This window comes from Equus przewalskii, chromosome 13 (assembly GCF_037783145.1).
Source record: "Equus przewalskii isolate Varuska chromosome 13, EquPr2, whole genome shotgun sequence".
Taxonomy (NCBI): Eukaryota; Metazoa; Chordata; class Mammalia; order Perissodactyla; family Equidae; genus Equus; species Equus przewalskii.
The window spans coordinates 92,537,466-92,554,533 of record NC_091843.1 but is presented as its reverse complement, the minus strand read 5'-3'; the positions used below and the strand labels follow the sequence as shown (position 1 = coordinate 92,554,533).

The 17,068-nt window shown below is 56.7% G+C and overlaps 1 protein-coding gene across 26 annotated transcripts in view; it reads left to right on the top strand.

Moving 5' to 3' along the window:
• The window catches only part of OBSCN (obscurin, cytoskeletal calmodulin and titin-interacting RhoGEF), a 154,010-nt gene that overhangs the window by 98,158 nt on the left and 38,784 nt on the right, over positions 1-17,068 (top strand). For 22 of the 26 annotated variants that reach the window (XR_011525376.1, XM_070569985.1, XM_070569987.1 and 19 more), the window contains 11 exons: positions 898-1,164; positions 3,481-3,753; positions 4,095-4,370; positions 4,658-4,945; positions 5,076-5,348; positions 6,037-6,410; positions 7,575-8,445; positions 9,028-9,306; positions 16,087-16,165; positions 16,386-16,507; positions 16,673-16,870. Coding sequence is in view for 25 of the 26 variants with exons in the window: in XM_070569985.1 (XP_070426086.1) it covers positions 898-1,164; positions 3,481-3,753; positions 4,095-4,370; positions 4,658-4,945; positions 5,076-5,348; positions 6,037-6,410; positions 7,575-8,445; positions 9,028-9,306; positions 16,087-16,165; positions 16,386-16,507; positions 16,673-16,870 (3,300 nt within the window). In the remaining variant the exon portion in view is untranslated. The remainder of the gene's footprint in view (positions 1-897; positions 1,165-3,480; positions 3,754-4,094; positions 4,371-4,657; positions 4,946-5,075; positions 5,349-6,036; positions 6,411-7,574; positions 8,446-9,027; positions 9,307-16,086; positions 16,166-16,385; positions 16,508-16,672; positions 16,871-17,068) is intronic. The other 4 variants (XM_070569982.1, XM_070569981.1, XM_070569992.1 and 1 more) reach the window with 1 other exon arrangement.

The window sequence follows — 17,068 nt, the reverse complement described above, 5'->3', positions numbered from 1 at the left end:
TCTGCTCCACATGTGTCATGGGTGCGTGTGGCTGGCAGGCTGCTGTCCCACATGATGATGACTGGGAGTGATGAAACTGAAAGCCAACCCATGCCACCTGCTCTGTAGGGCCCTGGGCACTGCTGCCTACCTGCTGCCACTCGGCTGCACTTCCCTCACACACACACAGAGGGCAGCCTGGAGGCAAGGGCACCCTTCACGGTCCCGGCGCGGCCTGCACTGTCCCTGCTCTAGACTGCTTCCCTGCCGTGGGCTTGGGCGAAGTCTTTTGCTCTTCTGGGAAAGAGCGAGCTGAGGGGGAGGGCAGCGGGCTGCCAGGGACCCCTCAACCCATTTGCAGTCGGATGTCGGGTGCTCCATGGGCAGCCTCTCACGGGGCTTGCCTGGCGTGTTTGCTGACAGGCCTCCTTGGCACTACTGCAGAGTGAATGTGACGTTCACCCAGGTCCGCAGGGAGAACCATTTGTTGACTAGGATTTTGGCAGGGGGATATGGGATGGAGACTGGGGGGGCGGTGAGACCCATGGAAGAGGGACAAGAGGGCTGGGGGTGCCGTGCGCCCAGCGGAGTCTGTGGACCCTGAGGAGGCCTGTGGGCTTTCAGGAGGGGGCATTGTGTCCCTGCTGGGGCAACATGTGCCCTGGGCCTCCAGGGGGGCTTAAGGGGGAGGAGGGGCGCAGTGGATGGAGGCCAAGCCAACGGTGCCATTTGCCATGGGTAGGGCGAGTGGGGGCAAGGTTTGCCCTGTGTGTAGGGCCCTGGGCCACCGTGGAGGGTGCCGTTCCCACTGTAGCCCTGAGCTTGCTTGCTGCTGAGCCGCTGATGCTGACCACAGAGGGCGGGCGGGTTGCAGTCACACTGCTCCAGCTGACGCGTGCCCGGCGTGTCGGCCGACAGATCCCGTGGTGGAGGTGGTCAGTGCCATGCAGGACCTGGCGGTGGAGGAGGGTGGCCCGGCCGAGCTCCTCTGCCAGTACTCACGGCCGGTGCAGGCCACGTGGAAGATGGACGAGCAGGAGGTGCGGGCTGACGGGCACCGCGTCATCATAGAGCAGGACTGGACGGTGGCCAGGCTGTCCTTCCGGCCGGCCTTGCCCTGCGACAGCGGCATCTATTCTTGTGAGGCCGCGGGCACCCGTGTGGTGGCCCTGCTGCAAGTGGAAGGTGAGGTGGCCTGGGGGGCAGCCCAGGCCCAGCATGGCTTCGGCGTGGCTTGAGCCAAGCAGTCCTGGTGGAATGGCAGGCAGTGACAGCCAGCGCCGTGTGACCATACTAGAAAGACAGGATTCCAGCGGGTGGATCCTGCTGAAGCTGCGCTGGGCCCTGAGCCGACCCATCCCAGACCCCCTCCCCAAGCAGCCTGACAGGACGGGGTGGCTGGAATAACCCTGGGCAGAGGCTGCACTGAAGAACCTGCATCCAAGACACCCAGGGAGGTTGGGGGAGGTAGAGGCAGGCAAGGCGGAGCGGTGGGCAGGCCTGCGGTCTGCAGGGCTGTGTCCTAGAGCAGAGGCACTGGGCTGAGCTGCCTGAGGCCCGGGGTTCAGACCCCAGCTCTGCCCCTTCCCTGGCTGGTCACTCAGAGGATGCTCCCAGTCCTGCATCCCTGTTTGCAACACTGCAGCCACACACAGTTGGGGGACCAGGCGCGGGGGACAGTGGGCTGCAGCCCCTGCTGGGGAGGGGGTGTCATTTGGCTGGGACTACTTCCTATTTGGGAAAATTTGAAACGTTCAGGTGGTGAGTGAGCAGGAGGGTGGGGGCAGTTGTGAGGGGAGCATCCAAGTGGGGATGAGCATGGGGGAGTGGTCCAGGCCACTGACTGCCTGAGGTCACGCCGGCCTCATTCACTCATGAGTTCAACAAGCAATTTTTTTAAACATTTTTTTTTTGGCCCCTAGAGGCACAGCAGGGAACATACAAAAATCCCTCCCTTCAAGGTGGTGAAGTTGTGGGGAGGCCTGCAGCGAGAGCCCAGCCTGGAGGAGAGGGGCTGGGCAGTGGCCACCTGGGGCGGAGCCTTCTGGGCCTCGGCAGGGCTGAGGGGAGAACAGGCACAGGGCAGCACCCGGGGCTGGCACTGCCGTAAAGTTGGGGATTTTGTTGAAACCCAGCAGCGGTGATGTCCTTGGATGGGAGCTGAGGAGGTGAGCTCCAGCAGTGACTGCAGGCCTGGCCCGCTCCCTTATCACCCTGCCCCTCCCGTCGCGGCCAGAGCAGCTGTAGATCCTGCTGGCCCTCGGCTGTCCATCGGAGCTCGGTGGAGATGTGGGACACACCCCCAAGGCCCCGTGGCCACTGTCAGTTCTGATGGGTGGGGCTGGGACGAGGGAGAGCCTGGTGTGTGCGCAAGCAACCCAGGGCCAGGAGGGTGGCCCAGAGAGGGACGTGGTCAGGCCCCGCCGGTCCTCTGCTCTGAGATGGCCTCCCCCCTACTCCCCCAGGGCCCCATCCAGAGCGGACACTCCTGCCTGTGGTGTGTGTAGACTCTGTGGACAAACTGAGAGGGAGCATCAGGGCTGTGTGTGGGTTCCATTTGGGGTACCCCAGAGAGCAGTTCGGACTGTGGGCCTGGACGTTGGGCCAGGCTGCCCCCATCCCTCAGCTCAGTGACTGCAGTGGCTCCTGGCTGTCCTGTGGCTCAAGGCCAGACCCCCAGCCCCCCAGCATCCAGGCCAGCCCTGGGTCACCTGGTGCTGCTTTCCTACCTGACCTCACCCTCTGCTCTCAGTCCTCTGCCTGGCCATTTGCATTCTTCACCCCATTGGCCTGCCTTCCCACTGCCCCCACACACCCTTCCTTATTCCCATTCTGGTGTCCCCTCTTGTCACTCCTCCTGCGGGGACACCTCCTCTGCCCAGCTCAGTCATGCCCATCCTCAGAGATATACCTCCTCCAGGAAGACCCCCTGGGCTGCGCAGCCCACTGGCATCCCCTGCAGTACGTGGATTGTCATCAGAAGGGGTCCTGGGAGGTGGCAAGCCCCCCTGTGGCTAGACATGGAGTTCATGGCTTCCATGAAAAATGGGTGGCTGCTTATTAGACTCACAGACAGCGTATACAGGAGAATTAGAAAGGGGTGCTGACTTAGGGCCGAGGTCTCTGTTCCACTGGGTGAGCAGCAGGGGGCAAGTCTGACAGGACTGGCTGGGGGACCAGAGGAAAGGGGGCTGGATCCAGAACCGGAAGCAGCAAGGCGCACTGGGGCTCGAGCGTGCTGGGGCTCTGGGAGCTTCTAGTCTGTGAGGCTTCTCGCCTGTGAGGCAGGGAGGAACCTCTCCGGGCCAGAACGTGGTGATGGTGTCGGCAGGGCACATGGCAGCTCCACGTTGACACCGAGCGCGGCCCTGCTTGTGGTCACATTCTATTCAGCCCTTTGTCTTGCGGGGATGGGGGGGAGACTCTCCCACGTGACTTCGGGGGGTGCGGGCACCCTGGGCCGGAAGAGGCCGGCGCCCCTGAGCCATCCCCTCCTTGCAGCCAAGAACACGGTGGTGCGCGGCCTGGAGAACGTGGAAGCGCCCGAGGGCGGCGAGGCGCTGTTCGAGTGCCAGCTGTCCCGTCCCGAGGTGGCCGCCCACACCTGGCTGCTGGACGACGAGCCGGTGCGCACCTCCGAGGACGCCGAGGTGGTCTACTTCGAGAACGGCCTGCGGCATCTGCTGCTGCTCAAAAACCTGCGGCCGCAGGACAGCTGTCGGGTGACCTTCCTGGCGGGGGACGTGGTGACTTCGGCGTTCCTCACCGTCAAAGGTTAGGGGGCGGGGGCGGGGCCCAGGTGGGCGTGGTCTCCGAGGCCCCTCCCACCGGATCCCTTGCAGCAGAGGCGCGCGGAGGGCGGTGCTGGGGCTGCGGGGAGGGGCCGCAGGTCTCTGAGGCTTCTCCCACCGAACCGCGCGCTGTGGGGGTGGGGGAGGGTGTGTGACCGCGGTGGGGGCCTGGGTCTCTGAGATCCCTCTCTCTGAGGCTGGGCTGCCTCCTCTGCCAGGAGGTAGGGGCCGCGAGAGGGGTGGCCTGGGGGTCTCCGAGCCTGCCGGAGGCCGCCCCTCGGCCCCGCGCTCACGTCCCCCCTTCCCCCCCCCCCCCCACCGCAGGCTGGCGCCTGCAGGTCCTGGAGCCCCCGCAGGACGCGGCCGTCCCGGCTGGGGGGCAGGCCCGCTTCAGCTGCGCGCTCAGCGAGGCGGTGCCCGTGGGCGAGGCCACCTGGTACGTGAACGGCGCGGCAGTGCAGCCGGACGATGCCGACTGGACGGTCACAGCCGACGGCAGCCAGCACGCCCTGCTGCTGCACCGCGCCCGGCCGCACCACGCAGGCGAGGTCACCTTCGCCGCCCGGGACGCCGTGGCCTCCGCGCGGCTCACCGTGCTGGGTGGGTGCTGGGGCCTCCCGCTGCAGCTGGGGTCCAGGGCTCTGCGGGGCGGGGCGGGAAATTTCAGCCCCTGAGGCTCCTGGGGGCTCCCCGCGGCCCCCACGCTGGGCGGGCTGTAGGCACACAGTCTCGCTGTGACTCCAGCACACGACCCTGGCTCCCTGAGACGGCCGGGCGCCGGGCACAGCGGCTCACAGGCCTGGAGGCGGCCCGCCCAGCGCCCACACTTGGCCGGGACCAGAGCCCAGGGCGGGCGGGGCTGGGGCTGACCGGGACCCTCCCCACAGGCCTCCCCGACCCCCCCGAGGACGCCGAGGTGGTGGGGCGCAGCGGCCGCTCCGTGACGCTGTCCTGGGTGGCGCCCGCGAGCGACGGCGGCGGTGGTCTCTGCGGCTATCGGGTGGAGATGAAGGCGGCGGCCACGGGCGAGTGGCGGCTGTGCCACGAGCTGGTGCCGGGGCCCGAGTGTGTGGTCGACGGCCTGGCGCCCGGGGAGACCTACCGCTTCCGCGTGGCAGCCGTGGGCCCCGCGGGCGCCGGGGAGCCGGTGCACCTGCCCCAGATGGTGAGGCTCGGTGAGTTGTGCCCTCGGCCGCTGGTGAGGGTGGGGCCCGCCTGGAGCGCTCACAGCCTCCCAAGTCACCGGGGGAGCCTGGGGTGCGTCCTTGCTGATGCGTCCTCCCTGCCGGGACGCTGTTCCCGCAGAGCCTCTGGAGCCCGCGCCTGCGCCCACCGTTCCGGAGAGCCTGCAGGTGGCAGCCGGCGAGGAAGTGCGTCTGGAGTGCGAGGTCTCTGAGGCAGGGGAGGTCCTCTGGCTGAAAGGGATGGAGCCCATCCAGCCCAATGGACGCTTCCAGGTTCTCACCCAAGGTCAGCGGCAGACGCTAGTGATCCGTGGCTTCTCCGCGGAGGACCAGGGCGAGTACCGCTGTGGCACTATCCAAGGACCAGCCTCCACCGAGGCTGCTGCCTTCCAGGGTGCGTCCTCTTGGGGCCCAGCGTGGGAGGGGCTGGGGCATCTGGGTGGGCTGGCCCTCCATGCACGGGGTCCTCCTGGGGAGCTCTCCTCACACCACAGGAGATTGAGGTGGGTGGGGCTCAGCCCCCTGTCAGAACCCCTATCCCTGGGTTTCAGGCCAGGCTCTCCCTGAGCCGAGTTCTGGCCAATGTAGTCCTTGGTACTCACTTGTGGTCCCTTAAGTCCTCAGGCTCTTGCACTCTGAGCCCCCCTGTGCTCTGAACCCCCTTCCCCCTGTCCTGAACCCTCCCTTCACTCTGAGCCCCCCTGCACTGACTCTGACTCTGCCTCCCCGTGTCCGTCTTCTCCCTACGCTGTGACAAGGCCCCGTGGGTTCCGGGCCTCCTCTGTGCAACAGAAGCAGAAGGGCCCAGGCAGGCCCAGTCTGACTTGGCTGAGCCCTCTCTTTCCTGATGGTCTCGTACTCCATACTGGAGGAAGGCTGGGGCCTCCCCTGGTCAGAGGGCACTGAGGCTTTGAGAGGGCCCTTCAGAGCCTCTGAAACCTCAGCAACATTGTGCCATCAGAGTTCTCTGGGGGCCAGGCAAGCAGCAGAGGCCTGTTGAGGGGAACCACGGTCAGCAGCCAGTGCTGGTCTGGGATCTGGTCCTGTCCCAGCCTGGCTGACCAGTCTCCCGCCCTCCTTAGTGGTGCTGACCCCGGGATCAGGGGATGAGGCCCCTATGCAGCCCAGCCTGCCCCCTGAGGCAGCCCAGGAGGGTGACCTGCACCTGCTGTGGGAGGCCCTGGCCCGGAAGCGCCGTATGAGCCGTGAGCCCACGCTGGACTCCATCAGCGAGCTGCCGGAGGAGGATGGACGCCTGCAGCGCCAGCGGCAGGAGGCAGAGGAGGTGGCCCCGGACCTCTCCGAGGACTACTCCACGGCTGACGAGCTGACACGCACTGGCGAGGCTGATCTCTCGCACACCAGCTCTGATGACGAGTCCCGGGCGGGCACTCCTTCCCTGGTTACCTACCTCAAGAAGGCCGGGAGGGCTGGCCCCTCACCACTGGCCAGCAAGGTGAGGCTCCAGCTTTGCCTGAAAGGAGAGGCCTGGGTGTCTCAGATCTTCACCACCCATCCATTGTCCATCTGTGCCTTGTCCATCCACCATCTGTGCGTCGGCCTATCTGCCATCCATTTATCCATCTGTCTGTTCATCCACTGTCCATCTTTCCATCTATCCACCCACCTGTGTGTCTGCCATCCATCATCTAGCATCCATCATCCATTCGTGCATCATCCATCTACCACCCAGCCATTCATCCATCCACCATCCATCCACCCGTTCATTTATCCACCCATCCATCCATCCATTCTTCTACCTGTCTGTTTATCCACCCGTCCATCTATGCTTCTGTCCATTTGTCCATCCACCATCCATCCGCCCACCCATCCATCTATCCAGCCTTATACCTGTCTATTTATCTACCCATCCATCTGTGTTTCTGTCCATTCATCCACACATCATACATCCATCCACCTATCCACTCACCCGTCCATCTATTCATCCACCATTCCTGCACACATTCACCCATTCATAGGGTTACCTGTCAGCCTATCCATCTCTTCATCCACTCATCTACCTACCCATCTGTTCATCTATCCATCCATTTACCCAACCATCTATCCATCCATTGACCACTTCTGCACTTGTTTATCTGTTCATACGTTGATCCGTCAGTCTGTGTACCCACCTGTCCTTTCAACTGTCCATCTGTTTGTCATCCACCTGTCCAACTATCTACCTATCCACCTATCCATCATGTACCCATGACACCCCTTCACCTATCCTTTCTCCTTCTACTCACCTCTCCACCCCCCATGCATCCATCCAATCCACTTACCCATCCACCATCCACCTGGCTGTTGAAACTTTTTTCTGAAGAGCTGGAACTGGTTTCTCTGGTGCGTTCCTCACAACTCTCTCAGTCCTGACCAGGGTGACCATGTGAACTGATTTCAGGGAGGGTGGGCTTGCTTTGTGGCAATAGCAGGAGCCAGGCATACCGGCTCAATGAAGGTAGTGTGGTTGCCAGCAGGTAGGGAGGCAGAGTGGCATGCAGGGGGGAGATGTGGAGCTGGGGTGGGAGACCGGCCCCTGCTCCCAGCCCTGCCCTGTGTTGCCCTGCTCCATCCTTCCTCAACCCGGGCTTCGGTTTTCCTGCTTTACCTGTACATACAGGTTGGGGTCCCAGAAGCCCCGTCTGAGAAGCCGCAGAAGCAGCAGGAGCAGCCGGCCACAGTGTGCCCACCGCCAGGAGACCTGAGGGTGGAGGACCTGGGTGCCCCATCCATGGACCAGGCAGCTGTGAAGATCCAGGCTGCCTTCAAGGGCTACAAGGTCCGGAAGGAGCTGAAGCAGCAGGAGGGGCCTGTGTTTTGCCGCACATTTGGGGATGTTGAGGCACAGGTGGGGGATGTCCTGCGTCTGGAGTGTGTGGTGTCCAGCAAGGCGGACGTGCATGCCCGCTGGCTCAAGGATGGTGTGGAGCTGACTGACGGCCGGCACTACCACATCGACCAGCTTGGGGACGGCACCTGCTCTCTGCTGGTCGCTGGCCTGGGCCATGCGGACGCCGGCCACTACACCTGTCAGGTGAGCAGCAAGTTTGGCCACGTGTCCCACAGCGCCCGCGTGGTGGTCAGCGGGACGGAGAGTGAGGCCGAGAGTTCCTCCGGGGGCGAGCTGGACGATGCCTTCCGCCGGGCCGCCCGGCGGCTGCACCGCCTCTTCTGCACCAAGGGCTCGGCCGAGGTTTCAGATGAAGAGATCTTCCTCAGTGCGGACGAGGGCACCGCAGAGCCTGAGGAGCCTGGGGACTGGCAGACCTACCATGAAGACGAGCACTGCATCTGCATCCGCTTCGAGGAGGTTGCTGAGGCCCAGCAGGCGGCCACCCGCTTCCAGGAGATGTTTGGCACGATGGGCATTGGAGTGGACATCAGCCTCTTGGAACAGAGGCCTCGGGGGGTGGAGATGCGCATTGGCAGGGTGGCCCCAGCCCCTGCAGCACCTCCGGAGACAGTGCCCAGCTTGCTGACCCCAGAGGCTGGTGAGTCTGCAAGCCACCTGAATTGGGGTGGGGAGAGAGGAAGGGCAAAGCTGAGCACTCGGGGAGTTGGCTGGGCTCAAGCTTCAGGCCGTTTACGGATGCAACCCACTGGGCTGGGAAGGCCCCTGACTTTGGGGTTAGACAGAGCTCAACTTACATCCCACCTCTGCCTATGACTAGCTAGCTTCTCTGAGCGTCATCTGTGAAACAAGTACGTGAATACTGACTTCCTAGAGGTTTTGGTCACCTGCACCATCATGTCTTGAGATCTCTCTTCTCCAGTTCTGAGCCACTCTTGCATCTCCAGTCCCTGATGCCCAGCCCACACGACCTTGGTCTCCCCTTTACCTCCCCCTCCTCCCTGTTTCTCATCTGCTGTCCCTCTGGCCTCACGGTAGCTCAGGAACCAGGCTGGCAGAGAGAAGATTCTCCTGGAGAATGGGGAGAAGCGTTTAGCCACTGGGTCTGCAGCACTCCCATGGGAATGGGTGCTGTGCAGATCGTGCACATGGAACCGTGGCAGCTGGGGCAACTAGGGGGAGCCCAGGGCTAACTCCTGGCATGCCCTCCTGTCCCTCCCAGCCCCCGTGTTCCTGACCGAGCTGCAGAATCAGGAGGTGCTTGACGGGTACCCTGTGAGCTTCGACTGTGTGGTGACGGGCCAGCCGGTGCCCAGTGTGCGCTGGTTCAAGGATGGGAGGGTGCTGGAGGAGGATGACCACTACATGATCAGTGAAGACCAGCAGGGTGGCCACCAGCTCATCATCACAGCTGTGGTGCCGGCAGACATGGGCGTCTACCGTTGCCTGGCCGAGAACAGTGCAGGCGTGTCCTCCACCAAGGCAGAGCTCCGCGTGGACCGTGAGTGCCACGGCCGGGGTTTGATGGCCCCAGGGTGGGCGGCATGGGGACTCCAGCTGGGAGGGACAGTGCTGGGTTGGAGGATGGTCAGGAGAGCGTTGGTCTTGGCCAGACAGGAACTGGGGCCTCAATGTCTTGTGGCCAATGGAGAGTTCTCTGGGAGCCCCCTGGGGTGGGGTGGGAGCCTTGTCTCCTTGAGAGGCATCCAGGCTGGGGAGGAGCCCAGCAAGGTTTGGAGGCGCCCCAGGGCATGGTGGGTGGTTAATGTCACTGTGGGATAACAAGAAATGCTCATTTGGTCTTTATCCCTGGTTCCTGGCCTGCAGCTCCTAAGTCCTTTAAAAATTCCTGAGTGACAAGGGTGGGTGGTGTCCTTCGTTCTAATGTGGTGACTCCTGCTGGGCCCCTAGACAGCTTCAGGATGGAGAATGGTTGCCAGGACCCCTACAAATACGTCCACTAATTTTTGGCAGAAGTGCAAAAGCAATTAATTGAAGGAATAGAATTTCAACAGATGGTGTGGAGTAATTTGGACATTCATAGGCAAAAAAAGTAACGTCGACCTTATCTGAAAGTTAACTCAAAGTGGGTTACGTACTTAAAGGTAAAGTATAAAACTGTGAAACTTGCAGAAGAACAACAGGAGGAAATCTTCAGCACCTAAGACTTCTGAGACTTGGTAGTAAAGCAACACCTGTGAAAGAAAGAGTGGTAAACTGGACCTCTTCAGAGTTAAACACTCCTGCTCTGAGAAAGACTCGGTGTTAGGAAGGAGGAAGTATCTGCAAACCACAGGTCTAATAAAGGGCTTTTCTCTAAAGTGTATGAAGAATGCTCAACATTAAACAGTAAAATATTATTCAAATCCAGTTAGGATAGGAGAAAGGACACGTCGGGACATTCTGTGGGAGGGTGCACAGGTGCAGCTGGGCCCACGGAAGGTGCTCAGCATCATGTGCCGTCAGGGAGAGGCAGAGCAAAGCCCCAGCGGGATGTCACTGTGCGCTGATCAGGATGGCTAGAGTAAGAAGTGGTGACAGCCCCAAATGCAGATGAGCACACAGAGGAACGGGATCCCCCATGCACTGCTGGTGGCGTGTAAAATGGGGCAGCCACTCTGGAAACAGTGTGGCAGTTTCTCACAAAACTAACCATGTAGTTACCGTACAACCCAACAATTGCTTTTTGGGGCATTTACCCCAGAAAAATGAAAACACAAATTCATAATAAAACCTGTACCCAAATGCTCATAGCAGCTTTATTCCTAGTAGTCAAAAACTGGTAACGACCCAGCTGTCTTTGAGCAGGTGAATGGTTAAACTGTGGACGGCTGTCCTACGGAGTAGACTTGGCAAGGAAAAGGAACGCGTTATTGACATGTGCAGCAGTGATAAAACAGCATTTTATTGCGCAAAATTAAACACATACACTCAATGGAGTTTGGGTGAAACTTGTGAAATCGGAACAAGGTCAAGGGACATATCAATGTCCCCTTTTATAGTTATGAGAGGAGTTAACGTTGCTGGAACCTGGGTGAAGAGTGCGTGGGATCTCTGTTATTTCTTAGAACAGCATGAGGATCTACAATTCTCTCAAAATAAAAAGGAAAAAAGCTGTTAAAAAACTCAACAAGAACAACATACCAAGAATAAAGAGGAAACAACCTGGCGAAGATCATTTCTAACATGTGAACTTGAGGGTTTTTTTTAAAAGCAAAGAACAAAAAAAGGGTCACAAAAGAACAACAAAAAAGCCAATGTATGAAATAAAAAGTTGAACTGATATGTGAAGAAATGCAAATCAAAAACATAATTTTGTCATTCAAACTTCCAAAGATTTTAAAAAAGATAATGAGTGTTATTCTCAGGGGTTTCAGTAAGTGACAATTTACAGCTGCTGGTAAACAAATGTATATTAATGATACAAGTTTTCCATGAAGAATTTTACCAAAACAAGTGTTTTAGACAGCTGTACATCCCCAAAAATATTAGATGAACAAAAATATGTGTAAGTCTCTTGAATTGTAGTTTTTTATATTAGCAAATAAAAACCTAATCTGGATGTCTACTAGCAAGGAATTGGTTAAACACTTTATGATAAAAACCCCACAACAATAACAACAGGTTGATCACCTTAAATAAGAACCCATCTTATCTATTTTTGCAGGCCATTCTCTTTCCATGCTTTCCATTCTGTTGTGTACATCCAGATTTCCATCTGGTGTCACTTACTTTCTGCTTGAAGGATGTCTTTTAACATTATTTTTTGTAGTATGGGTATGCTGGAATTCTTTCTTTTGTATGTCTGAAAAAATGTGTTTATTTCGCTTTTGTTTTTGAAAGATATTTTTGCTGGTACAGTATTTCTTTCCATACTTGAGTGATGTGGCTCCACCAGCTGCTAGCGTGCATGTTTCCACTGAGAAGTATGATGTCGTTCTTGTCTTTGCTTCTCTGTACGTAAATTGTCTTTTCTATTGGGATTTTAAAGTGTTTAGATGTTTGCACACCATAAAATTCACCATTTTAAAATGTGCAATGTAGTGGTTTTCATGTATTCACAAGGTTGTGCAACCATCACTACCATCTAATTCCAGAACCCTTCCATCATCCCAGAAAGAAACCCCATACCCACTGTCCCTCACTCCCCAGTCCCCTGGAAACCACTAAACTTCCTGTCTCTTTGGGTTTGCCTGTTCTGAATATTTCATGTAAATGGAGTCATATGATATGTGGCCTTTTGTGTCTGACTTCTGTCACTGGGCATGTTTCCAAGGTCCATCCATGTTGTAGCATGTGTCAGTACTTCATTCCTTTTTATGACTGAAAAATACTCCATTGTGTCTGGACTGATCAAGCACACATTGGACGATGTTTATCCATTGATCCTTTGGGCTATTACGAATAATACTGCTGTGAACACTCATGTACCAGTTTTCGTGTGGACGTCTGTTTTCACTTCTCTTGGGTGTATACCTAGGAGTGGAATTACTGGATCATAGGGTGACCCTATGTTTAACTTTTAGGTAGTGATGGTTGCACAATCTTGTGAATACATTAAAACCACTACACTGCACATTCTAAAATGGTAACTGTTTTCCACGGTGGCTGCCCCATTTTATATTCCCATCAACAATGTACGAGGGTTCCAATTTCTCCACATCCTCACCAGCACTTGTTATTGTTCACCTTTTCCATAATAGCCATCCTAAAGTGGGTGGAGCGGTATCTCATATGGTTTTGTTTTGCATTTCCCTAATGACCAATGATGGTGAGCATCCTTTCGTGTGCTTATTGGCCCTCTGTATATCTTGTTTGGAGAAATATCTGTTCAAATCCTTTGTGCATTGTTAAATTGGGTTATTTGTCTTTTGATTTTGAGTTGTTAGAGCTCTTCATTGTGCGGGGTACTAGCACATATCAGATAGGTGATCTGTTGTCTATTATCAGATGGATGATTTTGAATATTTTCTCCCATTCTGTGGCCTATTTTTTCCCTTTCTTGATAGTGTCCTATGATGCATAAAGGTTCTTAATTTTGAGCAAGTCCAATTTATCCACGTTTTCTTAGTTTCCTAGTTCTTTAGTTGTCGTGTCTAAGAATCCATTGCCTAGTCCAAAGCTATAAAGATTTACACCTGTGTTTCTTCTAAGAGTTTTATAGTTTGAGCTCTTATATTTAGGTCTTTGGTCCATTTTGAGTTAATTTTGGTATATGGTATGAGGTAAGGGCCCAAATTCATTCTTTTAATGTGGATATCCAGTTGTCCTAGTACCATTTGTTGAAAAGACTATTTTCTTCCATAAAGTTGTCTTGGAATTCTTGTCAAAAGCTAATCTCCATTAAATGTATGGATTTATTTCTAGGCTCTCAGTTCTGTCCCATTGATCTAAACGTCTCTCTTTATGCCAGGGGCTGCACTGTCTTGATTAGTGTAGCTTTGTAGTAAGTTTTGAAACCTAGATGCGTGAGTCCTCCAACTTCATTCTTTTTCAAGATTGTTTTGAATTTTCTGGGTCTCTTGCATTTTTATATAAGTTTTAGGATCAGCTTGTCAATTTCTGCAAAAATGGTCTCAATATTTTTTGATTCCTTTTTATCATTGGTTTTGAGTAATTTGATTATGCTTTTTTTGATGTACTTTTCTTCATGTTTCCTTGTGCTTGCAGTTAATTGAGCTTCTTGGTATTTGGTGTTTATAATTTTCGTTAAGTTTGGATTTTTTGTTGGCCATTACTTCTTCAAAGGTTTTTGCTTTCCCCCCTCATTTGGGGACCTCAGTTACACGTATGTCAAGCCGCTTGAAGTTGTTCCACTGCTCACGGGTACTCTTTTCGCTCTTTAAGTTTCTTTTTACTCTGTGCGTTTCATTCTGGGCTTTTACGTCCATGACTCTTTTCCTGTGTGACGAGTAGTCTGCTTTTCATCCTGCCCCTTGTATTTTTTTTATCTTTAGAAATTCCACTGAAGTCTTTTTAATATATTCTATGTCTCTACTTAACTTTTCCAACACATAAGATACAGTTCTGTGCCTGTTTTAATGTCCATCTCTGGTGTTCTAACATCTGTCAGTCTGGGTCGGTTCTGGCTGAGTGACTTTCTCCACGTTCTGGGTCCTGTTTTCCTGCTTCCTCGCGTGTCTTGTGCTCCCTGACTGGATGCCTGACACTGAGTCTGACCCTGCTGGGAGCCGGGTATTTTGTGTTTCTGCAGGTCCTGTGGGGCTTGTTCTGGTTACAGTGAGTCTCTGGGAAGCAGTTCCATCCTTTTGGGTCTGGCTGTGTGGTTGTCGGGCGGGGCTGAGGCTGGTCCTCCCCTCTCCTGGGGCGAGAGCTTTCCTGAGCCCTCTGCCACTGCCCTGTGGACTGTTTCCAGCCCAACTGTGCAGCCTTCTGTTTCTCCGGCTCCGTTTCCTCTAGCCCTGTCACGTGGCTCTTTCCTCACGTGCGGTGCAAATCTGTCCTCTGCTGAGTCCTCCAGGGACGGGGTCCTCTCTGTGCAGCTTTCTCTTCTCTGGTTTTCTGTCCTATGGGCTCCAGCTGCCGTCGTCTCCCAGGACATCAGCTCTGTCTCCTCAACTCAGGATCTGTCTCAGTTTCCCCTCCTGGGCCTGGAAACGCAAGGCAGGGAGCTTGGGCAATCATGGGGCTCACTTCTATTTCTTCTCTCTAATGGATCACTGTCCTTCACTCACTTAATGCCCAGTGACCCGAAAACCATTCGGATGATTGTGTACCCAATTCCAAAGTAAGGGTTCTTTCCCCACTCCGTGCAGTTCTGCGACTGCAGTGGGGCTCCCACCATTCACCTGCGTTCTGACACCATCCATCTGGACACAGCGTCAGACCCCACAGATAAGGGGCTCGGTCCGCGAGACCGCCCCACTGCAGTTGCCAGCCCCAAGTCCGGGCATCACCTGTGCTCCTGACCACGGGCTCCAGAATAGAGGCTCCCCGACCCCTCCCCGGTTGCTGGAGCGGCTCACAGAACTCAGGAAACATTTCTCTTGCTAGATTGCTGGTTTCTGTGAAAGCATATAACTCAGAACCGTCAGATGCAGAGACACATGGGGCAGGCCTGGGGAAGGGGCTCCGTGCTCCCATGCCCTCTCCAAGCACACCACCCTCCTCCCAGCACCTCCACGTGCCCACCGACCTGCAGGCTCTCGGAACCGTCCTTTTGGGTCTTCTGGGGGCTCCATCACACAGACTGATCAAATCATGGGCCACTGGTGATTGATTGAAGCTCCAGCCCCTCCCCTCCACGGGTCTGTTGTGGGACTGAAAGCTCCAGCCTCTAATCACGGGGTCCCTACCCCTGGGGACCAGCCCCATCCTCAAGGGCTGTCCAGAGTCACCTCATTAGCATAAGCTCAGGTGTGGTTGACAGGCTTGTCGTGACTGTCAAGACCCCTTTATCGCTCTCATCACAGGAGAGTCCAGGGGTTTTGGGAGCTCCGTGCCAGGAATGGGACAAGACCAAGTGTATATTCCTACTGTAGATCACAGCATCCCAGGCATACTCCGTATCTTCTCTTTGTTTGTTTTGGTGGTTTCAGTGGGGAGGGTGTCTTAGTTCGGCGGCTGTAATGAAGCACCATAGACCGAGAGGCTTATAAACGACAGTTTACTCCTCACGGTCTGGAGGCTGGAAGTCAGAGTCAGGGAGCCAGCGTGGTGGGCTCTGCTGAGGACTCTCTTCAGAGTTGCCAACAACTGTCTCCCCGTGGCCTCACGTGGTGGTGGAGGGAGGAGCTCTCTGGGGTCTCTCTTATAAGGCACTGATCCCATCCTGGGGGCTCCACCCCTGACCTCAGCACCTCCCAAAGGCCTCATCTCCCCATACCATGATGTTGGGGTGAGGATTCAGCTTGTGAATTTTGGGGGACACAGACGTTCAGCCCGTAACAGAGGGCAAACCCAGTCCCTGTTCCTCCATCCTGGTGGCTGTGGTTCTGAGGCCTGTACATGCCGTCCTTGCTTTCCACTGCAGTGGGACTGGGAGACGCTGCCACTAACCCTGCTTGCCATTTATGAAGCCCAGAATCGCCTGGTATCTACAATTTGTTGGGTCTTACAGTCAGTTACAGGCCTGGAAACATGACGGGCACAGCATGGGGGCGGGGAGGGGCCACAGGGTAGCTGTGTCCCCTGAGACTTCTGACTCAGGCATGCGAGTGGCTCCCAGGGATGGCTGTGCAGTGGAAACCTGGTGGCCTCTAGGGGGCCGTGTGGGGGCAGATGGGTGCAGGCCTTGCTCCAGCTGCCCTTTCATCCCCAGTGACCAGCACAGACTACGAGACGGCCGCTGATGCTACCGAGACGTCATCCTACTTCAGCGCCCAAGGCTACCTGTCCAGGTGGGGCCACACAGAGGCGGCAATGCCAGCCAGCTGGCAGTCCTGGGCCCTGGGGTGGGGGTGGCGGAGCTGGATTGGAATGACAGAATCAAAGTCCTAGAGCCTTCAGCCAGGATGCACCAGCCAATGGGACCTCAAAAGCTATCTGTACCTGACCCTGGCCCCCTCCTGCCTCCTCACTGGTGCACTTCACGTTGCCCTTCTCTGTTCTCCCTGCCAGCCGTGAGCAGGAGGGCACGGAGTCCTCAGAGGAGGGGCAGCTGCCCCAGGTGGTGGAGGAGCTGAAAGACCTCCAAGTGGCCCCTGGCACTCGCCTGGCCAAGTTCCAACTCAAAGTCAAAGGTGAGGGGGAGGGGGCAGAGGGCCAGGAGCTGCCTCCCCCCAGCAGAGATCGGGTGGTCCCCTGCAGCCCAGGGGTCTCTGAGGCACCCCCTCCCTGGGCCATGTGGAGGGCAGAGTGCCCACTGGCTGACAGCTCTGTGCTGACCTCTCCCCTTGTGGCCCCAGGCTACCCAGCCCCACGCCTGTACTGGTTCAAAGATGGGCAGCCCCTGACGGCGTCTGCGCACATCCGCATGGCTGACAGGAAGACCCTGCACACCCTGGAAATCCTCTCGGTCACCAGCGAGGATGCCGGCCAGTACTCGGCCTATATCAGCAACACTGTGGGCGCCGCCTACTCGTCTGCTCGGCTGCTGGTCCGAGGTGGGTGGTGGGGGACCCGGCAAAGGCTGGCGTCCACACCGGGCTGATATCCACCCACATGCTGGCTGGGGCCGAGCCCAGCAGTCATCACCCCATATGCAGAAGCCTCACAGGTGGCCAGAAGCCGGCCCCAGGGAGCGCGTGCCCCCGGGGGCATGGGGCCCATGCACGCTGACCGGGCAGGCATGCTGGCTGGTG